This window comes from Salmo salar, chromosome ssa10, assembly GCF_905237065.1.
Source record: "Salmo salar chromosome ssa10, Ssal_v3.1, whole genome shotgun sequence".
In the NCBI taxonomy this organism is placed as follows: Eukaryota; Metazoa; Chordata; class Actinopteri; order Salmoniformes; family Salmonidae; genus Salmo; species Salmo salar.
In genome coordinates, this window is record NC_059451.1 from 116,934,983 (window position 1) to 116,944,431 (window position 9,449).

Genomic DNA, 9,449 nt, shown 5'->3' on the forward strand with positions numbered 1-9,449 from the left:
CCTCATTTCTTTAGTTTTCAGGGACAGAATCATTTTTAATCAATCGTAATTTATTTGTTTTAAGATTTAGAAACGTATGTCTTCTGCACATTTTTTTTTTGATGGTTCGATCCTGGGCTGTATCACAACCGGTAGTGATCGGGAGTCCCATATGGCGGCGCACAATTGGCCCAGCGTCGTCCGGGGGTGTTTACTTGGCTCATCGCGCTCTAGCGACTCCTTGTGGTGGGCTGGGCGCCTGCAGGCTGACTTCGGTGTTTCCTCCGACTCATTGGTGCGGCTGGCTTCCTGGTTAAGCGGGCAGGTGTTATTAAGAAGCTCAGTTTGGCAGGTCACGTTTCGGAGGATGCATGAATCAACCTTCGCTTCCCGAGCCCATTGGGGAGTTGCAGCGATGAGACAATATCGAAAAAGGGGGGTTGTGGCCTACTTATTTTAACTGTATTTTAAAAAAAATGATTTAAAGGGCCAATAAGCAGTTGAAACAATAACAAAGCATTATCCCCACCACTGTTTCGCTAAAAAGCTGAGAGATGGGGCTAGAAAATGTAATTACTTTCAATTTCATAGACCGCTATGGATGCAAGAACTGACCATCCATTATATCAAATTACAGTTTGAATCATGTTTTGAGGCTATACAGTAAAAAAAAAAAAAGCGTATATTTTGGGTTCTGATTTGGATATGACAGTTAAACTAAACTAAATTCATGAGGCATTTATATGTTATACTCTTCAAGAATCAACTCTGAGGTGATAAAAAAACAAAACAATAACACTCAACTGACAGTCCACCATACTTAACATGGTCTGTGGCCAAAATGGCTCCCTATTACCTATAAAGTGCACTTTTTTTTTTTTTTACCCCTGAATAGGGTACCATTTTAGACACTGCCATCACACCACTCTGAACACCATCCATCAAATCAAATCAGATTGTATTTGTCACATGCAACAGGTTAGGGTTACAGTGAAATGCTTACAAGCCCTTAACCAACAATGCAGTTCAAGAAAGAGTTGATAAAATATTTACAAAATAAACTAAAGGAAAAAAAATCGAATCAATAAAAAAGTATCACAATAAATGTACATAATAGGAGGCTATATACAGGAGGTACCGGTACCGAGTCAATGTGGAGGATATATGGGAGTAAAAAGTACACATCGTCTTTAGGAATGTAGTGGAGTAAAAGTTGTCAAAAATATAAATAGTAAGTACAGATACCCCCCAAAAATACTAAAGTAGTACTTCAAAGTATTTTTACTTAGTTACTTTACACCACTGAATGTAATAACATATATACATACTAATTACACATTGACATAATGTAACAAATGCATAAATAATTGTATTGCTGAATGACTATGAGCAACCATAGACGTTACACAATCACTTTACTCAAGAAAAAAGCAGGATCTATGTTATGCGTGTCTTTTTAAGTAGAGCATGACCTGAGAAGTCCAGTTTCTCAGCTGAAATCAAGGACAAAAGGTGTGTTACTGTAACTTATTTTCAATACCCATTCAATCTCAACTAAAATTCTAGTTTTGAGCAGTCTGTAGGCTGTGCCTAAAATGCTGTTACCTTGGGGCACGCTGCGAGAAGGAGTCACCAATGTCACCAAGAGTAGCACGAGGGAGTCCTTGAGGTGTGAACACTTTATTATTTTGTGAGGAAAATATTTGTAGGCTACTGTAAAAACACCCTGACAAACCAATATGGGTGCATACATTTTTTTGGGGGGGGGTAACATGTCCCCACAAAACAGAATAAGAATACAATTGCTACTCTTTCAGCCACCAGTTGTCAATGAAAAGTACTATTATAAATACATTTTTTAGCCCAGAAGAGAGCTCAGATTCTGATATAGTAAATCAAAACACATCAGTATCGAGCCAAATATCCTACTCACTTTCATTTCTATAGTAGGTTTTAATTCAGCCGCTCTCCACTAAATATGGTAGTTTCATCTATAACAAAAGCCTTTGGCTTCTTAACCGTCTTCACTGGTCCCTCATTAGCTTCTTAACTGTCTTGGCTGTCCCTGATTAGCTTCTTAACGGTCTTAACTGTCCCTGGTCCCTGATTAGCTTCTTAACTGTCCCTGGTCCCTTATTAGCTTCTTAACTGTCCCTGGTCCCTCATTAGCTTCTTAACTGTCTTGGCTGTCCCTGATTAGCTTCTTAACGGTCTTAACTGTCCCTGGTCCCTGATTAGCTTCTTAACTGTCCCTGGTCCCTGATTAGCTTCTTAACTGTCCCTGGTCACTCATTAGCTTCTTAACTGTCCCTGGTCACTCATTAGCTTCTTAACTGTCCCTGGTCACACATTAGCTTCTTAACTGTCCCTGGTCACTCATTAGCTTCTTAACTGTCTTGGCTGTCCCTGATTAGCTTCTTAACGGTCTTAACTGTCCCTGATCCCTGATTAGCTTCTTAACTGTCCCTGGTCCCTGATTAGCTTCTTAACGGTCTTAACTGTCCCTGGTCCCTGATTAGCTTCTTAACTGTCCCTGGTCACTCATTAGCTTCTTAACTGTCCCTGGTCACTCATTAGCTTCTTAACTGTCCCTGGTCACTCATTAGCTTCTTAACTGTCCATGGTCCCACATTAGCTTCTTAACTGTCCATGGTCCCACATTAGCTTCTTAACCTTCGTCACTGGTCCCTCATTAGCTTCTTAACTGTCTTGGCTGTCCCTGATTAGCTTCTTAACTGTCCCTGGTCCCTCATTAGCTTCTTAACTGTCCCTGGTCCTTCATTAGCTTCTTAACTGTCCCTGGTCCTTCATTAGCTTCTTAACTGTCTTGACTGTCCCTGGTCCCTGATTAGCTTCTTAACTGTCCCTGGTCCCTCATTAGCTTCTTAACTGTCCCTGGTCCCTCATTAGCTTCTTAACTGTCCCTGGTCCTTCATTAGCTTCTTAACTGTCCCTGGTCCTTCATTAGCTTCTTAACTGTCTTGACTGTCCCTGGTCCCTGATTAGCTTCTTAACTGTCTTGACTGTCCCTGGTCCCTCATTAGCTTCTTAACTGTCTTGACTGTCCCTGGTCCCTCATTAGCTTCTTAACTGTCCGTCTTGACTGTCCCTGGTCCTCATTAGCTTCTTAACTGTCCCTGGTCCCTCATTAGCTTCTTAACTGTCCCTGGTCCTTCATTCGCCTCTTAACTGTCCCTGGTCCTTCATTAGCTTCCTGTCTTGACTGTCCCTGGTCCCTCATTAGCTTCTTAACTGTCTTGACTGTTTCTGGTCCCTGATTAGCTTCTAACTGTCTTGACTGTCCCTGGTCCCTGATTAGCTTCTAACTGTCTTCACTGTCCCTGGTCCCTCATTAGCCAAGAACTGTCGCTGGTCTCTCATTAGCTTCTTAACTGTCTTGACTGTCCCTGGTCCCTGATTAGCTTCTAACTGTCTTGACTGTCCCTGGTCCCTCATTAGCCAAGAACTGTCGCTGGTCCCTCATTAGCTTTTTAACTGTCTTGACTGTCCCTGGTCCCTCATTAGCTGTGAACTGGGTATTATTATAACCCATTGTGCACTAACTGTGAACTGTCATTACTCCTGAGACAGAAAGTTCATCCACACGGTGGAGATATCCAATTCGGATTTAAAAGCTTGTAATTTATTTTTTATTTTTGGAGGGGGGGGGGGGCAACTCTTCCCTGCGTTAAGGACAGTATCCATGCAGTTATGGGGAGCATCAACATTTGATCTTGACCTCTGAACTTTCATTAGGGCATACATAGAAAACAGAGTATGTATAACCTGTGTTCACTGGATTATCCCTCTTATTGTTCCTAATTATACATTTTATGAATGAAAGGGGGATACCTAGTCAGTTGGAAAGGGGGATACCTAGTCAGTTGTATAGGGAAAGGGGGATACCTAGTCAGTTGTATAGGGAAAGGGGGATACCTAGTCAGTTGTATAGGGAAAGGGGGATACCTAGTCAGTTGTATAGGGAAAGGGGGATACCTAGTCAGTTGTATAGGGAAAGGGGGATACCTAGTCAGTTGTATAGGGAAAGGGGGATACCTAGTCAGTTGTATAGGGAAAGGGGGATACCTAGTCAGTTGTACAGGGAAAGGGGGATACCTAGTCAGTTGTATAGGGAAAGGGGGATACCTAGTCAGTTGTATAGGGAAAGGGGGATACCTAGTCAGTTGTATAGGGAAAGGGGGATACCTAGTCAGTTGTATAGGGAAAGGGGGATACCTAGTCAGTTGTATAGGGAAAGGGGGATACCTAGTCGGCTGTATAGGGAAAGGGGGATACCTAGTCAGTTGTATAGGGAAAGGGGGATACCTAGTCAGTTGTATAGGGAAAGGGGGATACCTAGTCAGTTGTATAGGGAAAGGGGGGATACCTAGTCAGTTGTATAGGGAAAGGGGATACCTAGTCAGTTGTATAGGGAAAGGGGATACCTAGTCAGTTGTATAGGGAAAGGGGGTTTTACCTAGTCAGTTGTATAGGGAAAGGGTGATACCTAGTCAGTTGTATAGGGAAAGGGGGATACCTAGTCAGTTGTATAGGGAAAGGGGGATACCTAGTCAGTTGTATAGGGAAAGGGGGATACCTAGTCAGTTATATAGGGAAAGGGGGATACCTAGTCAGTTGTATAGGGAAAGGGGGATACCTAGTCAGTTGTATAGGGAAAGGGGTGATACCTAGTCAGTTGTATAGGGAAAGGGGGATACCTAGTCAGTTGTATAGGGAAAGGGGGATACCTAGTCAGTTGTATAGGGAAAGGGGGATACCTAGTCAGTTGTATAGGGAAAGGGGGATACCTAGTCAGTTGTATAGGGAAAGGGGGGATAGCTAGTCAGTTGTATAGGGAAAGGGGGATACCTAGTCAGTTGTATAGGGAAAGGGGGGTACCTAGTCAGTTGTATAGGGAAAGGGGGATACCTAATCAGTTGTATAGGGAAAGGGGGATACCTAGTCAGTTGTATAGGGAAAGGGGGATACCTAGTCAGTTATATAGGGAAAGGGGGATACCTAGTCAGTTGTACAACTGAATGCATTCAACTGAAATGTGTCTTCCACATTTAACCCAACCCCTCTGAATCAGCGAGGTGCGGGGGGGCTGCCATAATCGACAATCCAATTTAAAGCAGAATTTCCGGTTATTTTAAATCTACATTACTGTCATCTGAATTTCATGTGTCATTAAAACAAATGTGTCTGACAAACAGAATTTTAAAAACATACTTTATTTCAAGCATGTATTTACAAAAGATACTGTACATTGAGTAAAACATCTCTCTGACAACAAGCCTCTTAATATATTAAATAGAAAGTGACTTGTAAAGCCAAGCTGTGAGACCAGCAGTATCTGGGCTGTAGAGACACATTTGTAGTATTCGTTTTAGCTCGCGCAGTGTCCCGGGTGGGCGGAGATTTCCTGTAGGACCAATGGAATAGTCTAAAATGTGAAAATTCAGCTCGCACGGTGCCCTGGACAAGCTAAAACAAATGTACCAGTTGTGAGCGCAGGGCTATTTATCTACAACAGCTCCAAATACCATTTATGGGCAGGTGTAGCAGGTGTGTATTCAGTGACGCTGAACATTCTGAACATTGCAGATAGAAATAGAATAAGCAGAGCTGACGTAATTCTCTCTGACAATCATATCTGTTCTACACTATACATTTCTATCTGAGCGTTCTGTAACGCTACGGCCTCCAGAATAGGCCCCAGGTGTAAAACAAGGTGTGTTCTCAACAGCCGTACAAAATCTTCAGAAACGTTTCATCATCATCAAAAATGATTTTCTTCGTGACACTACAGGCACAACATTCCAATCTAGAACATATCTATCAATGTAGAAGAAAGGCATCTGTAACAGATTCCAGACTCCTCCATAGAGATGTTCATTCCAGTGGTTGGTCCAGTCACATGTCAATCATCATCATCATCAGTCGATCAGGAACGGACAGTAACACAAAAAGGGCCCAATTCACTGATTGGGCTTCGAAATAAAGTAGTCCTTTAGTAACAATGTCCATCAATGGCAACCAGGTTACGAAACCGTTTCCTTATTGTCAAAATAAACTTTACGATGCCAGTCGTATTCATACACCTGCCCAAAATAACATTATATTTCTTTGAACAGAAAGAGGTTTTTGATTCACAGCTTTGACCTTTAACTTGTGTGGACCAATAGTAGTTGACCAGTAGGGAACAAAGTCCCCATTATAAATAGAGTTAAGCGATGTAATACCCTCCAGTCCAAAGGTTGTCACTGTTATACCATATTGTTGCTGTCGCTGACTTTGTCCACAAACTGAAGAAGAGAGAATTTGATTATCAGTAAACCACAATCTTACCAATTCAGGGGCTGGTTTCCCGGTCACAGATTAAGCCTAGTCGTAGACTAAAAATCAAGCTCAACGGTGAATCTCCATTTAAGCGCTTTTTAGTCAAGGACTAGGCTTAATCTGCATCTGGAAACACCCCCCCCGAGGGCAGGCACAGTGATGAAAAAAAGCAAGGAGACAAAAACAGCTGACTGGCAATTCTATGAACTTTTCCACATTACACACAGCAAATAAATGTGATACTTACTCCACTAATCCCTGGGAGGTTGAGTATGGACCCGAGGACAGGCACCCTCCTGATGAAGCCTATTGCCACTGGGAAAAAGCCCCTGGAAAAGAGAAGAGAGTGGCATAGAGAGGTGAGAGACTGAAGAGGACTGTCATTTAGGGTGAAATTCAAAAGTATTTTTCTTGATTCATCACATCCTTGATACATCACATCCCCCCCCCTTCCCAAAATATCAGAGGGAAGCAAACGGGAGAGCACTGGAGGAGAATATATAAGGTTGTTTCTCCTCCAAAGCTCTTATCGCTTCCCTCTGATATTTTGATTAGACAAGGAGAGAGGAAGCAAGGAATAAACTTGAGATTAGCCCATTTTTTGACCAACTATCATTTCAGACCAACTCACCTGAATAAGAGGAAAAATCCATAGATCTCCAGCACCACTCCAATGATGGGCCAGCCAATCAGAACCACGACCACGCCCCCCAGGAAGAAACTGGTGGCTTTAAATTTGTGTCTCTGGAAGAAGAATTTGAAGGTACGCTCCAAGCCGATGACAAAGGCTAGGCCTGCTACAAACAATATCTGACACACAAACACAGGGAAAATAAATGAACAGAGGATTGGCAGTACTAGCCTGGCTGCATCCAAACTGATTTATACTGAACACAAATATAAATTCAACATGCTACAATTTCAAAGATTTTACCGAGTTACAGTTCATATATTGAAATCAGTCAATTGAAAAACATTCATTAGGCCCTAATCTATGGATTTCACATAACTGGGAATACAGATATGTATCTGTTGGTCACAGATCCAAGCCCCTACCTATTTTTTTTAAGGGATCAGAAAACCAGTCAGCATCTGATGTGACCACCATTCATTTGCCTCATACAGCGCAACACCTCCTTCGCATAGAGTTGATCAGGCTGTTGATTGTGGCCTGTGGAATGTTGTCCCACTCCTCTTCAATGGCTGTGCGAAGTTGCTGGATATTGGCGGGAACTGGAACACGCTGTCGTACACGTCAATCCAGAGCATCCAAAACATGTTCAATGGGTGACATATCTGGTGAGTATGCAGGCCATGGAAGAACGGGGCATTTTCAGCTTCCAGGAATTGTGTACAGATCCTTGTGACATGGGGCCGTGCATTACCATCCTGAAACATGAGGTGATGGCGGCAGATGAACGGCACGACAATGGGCCTTAAGATCTCATCAAAGTATCTCTGTTCATTCAAAATTGCCATCGATAAAATGCAATTGTGTTCATTGTCAGTAGCTTATGCCTTCCCATACCATAACCCCACCGCCACCATGGGGCCCTATGTTCCCAACGTTGACATCAGCCAACCGCTCGCCCATACGACACCATACACGTGGTCTGTGGTTGTGAGGCCAGTTGGACGTACGTCCAAATTCTCTAAAACAACTTTGGAGGTGGGTTATAGTAGAGAAATTAACATTACCTTCTCTGGCAACAGCTCTGGTGGACATTCCTGCAGTCAGCATGCAAATTGCACCCACCCTCAAAACTTGAGACATCTGTGGCATTGTGGTGTGTGACAAAACGGCCTATTTTAGAGTGGCCTTTTATTGTCCCCAGCACAAGGTGCACCTGTGTAATGATCATGCTGTTTAATCAGTTTCTTGATATGTCACAACTGTCAGGTGGATGGACGGATTACCTTGGCAAAAGATAAATGCTCACTAACAGGGATATAACACATTTTTTGCTCAAAATTTGAGTGCATATGGAACATTTCCAGGATCTTTTATTTCAGCTCATGAAACCTGGGACCAACACTTTACATTTTGCATTTATATTTTTGTTCAGTGTAGCTACAGTTCACCGTTGTTTCACTTCAACAACGGTGAGGTGAAAGGTAGTGAAATAATTTTGGATGCAAAGCTAGTGCAGTACAGTATGTCATATCACTTAATTTAGCTACGCAAACTGCTGGAGGACACATACCAATAATACCAGCTAGACAGGTCCTGATAAGGTGGTTTGATCAGAAACCCTGACAATACTGTCGCTAAGGAAGTGTCGCCATGCATTACAACAGAGAATCCTCACAGGCCTCCACAACAATAGCTGAAAGTGTTTCTTCCAGAGAGTAAGGAGTATAGCAGCAGAAATAAGTCATTCTTGTAACTTTACCATAAAGAAAGTTGGTGCACATACACACAGAGGGGCATCTATGGCATACGTCATAACATTATGATTATGTAGGCTTGGGCTGTAACTCACATTTCATAACATTATGATTGTGTAGGCTTGGGCTGTAACTCACATTTCCAATGGCAAGAAGAGCTTTGTCAAAAAACAGGACCATACCGAAGAAGAGGAAGAACACGCCGAAGCCTGTCAACCCCATCCCGATCTCTGTGGAGCCAAAATAGATGTCAATACGTTGTTAATTTACGCTTTCCATTGACATTGATTGACACCATCATCCAGCCATTCATATGACACTCAGTCTGCAGATCAGGGAACTCATGAGTTTGTAGCTAGCTACGAACTACAGTACAGATTCTTCTAACTAGCGATGCCTAGCTGTAATGATATGACTAGCATTGAAGCTCATAAAATAGGGCGATGGGCTCAACTGGTCCCATTCATCACATTATGGCTAGCTAGAAGTAGTTCACAAAGCGAAGAAAGAAACAAGCTTAAAACATTTCATTTATTAATTAAATGGTCTTACTTTGTGAATCCGTTAGAGAGATCATTTTGACTGCAGTGTAGCAATTGGTCAATAACTACTGCTCATTCAATAATCGTTAGGTAGATAACTAGCAGTCTCTGTTGTGAAGCTTGTTGACAGCGGAGGAGAGAAGCTAGAGCCACGTCTTCTGGAACCACGTACGCTCTAATGATACGTTCGCAGGATTC

General features: G+C 42.5%; 1 protein-coding gene across 1 annotated transcript; it reads right to left on the reverse strand.

Moving 5' to 3' along the window:
* Positions 1 to 5,194: 5,194 nt before the first annotated feature.
* On the reverse strand, positions 5,195 to 9,439 carry LOC106561669 (vesicle transport protein GOT1B). Its single transcript, XM_014125840.2, has 5 exons — positions 9,262 to 9,439; positions 8,848 to 8,939; positions 6,953 to 7,131; positions 6,569 to 6,650; positions 5,195 to 6,287 (listed from the first exon to the last, which is right to left on the reverse strand). The coding sequence occupies exons 1-5, from the start codon at positions 9,284 to 9,286 to the stop codon at positions 6,249 to 6,251; spliced, it is 417 nt and encodes a 138-aa protein (XP_013981315.1). The 5' UTR covers positions 9,287 to 9,439; the 3' UTR covers positions 5,195 to 6,248.
* Positions 9,440 to 9,449: the final 10 nt, after the last annotated feature.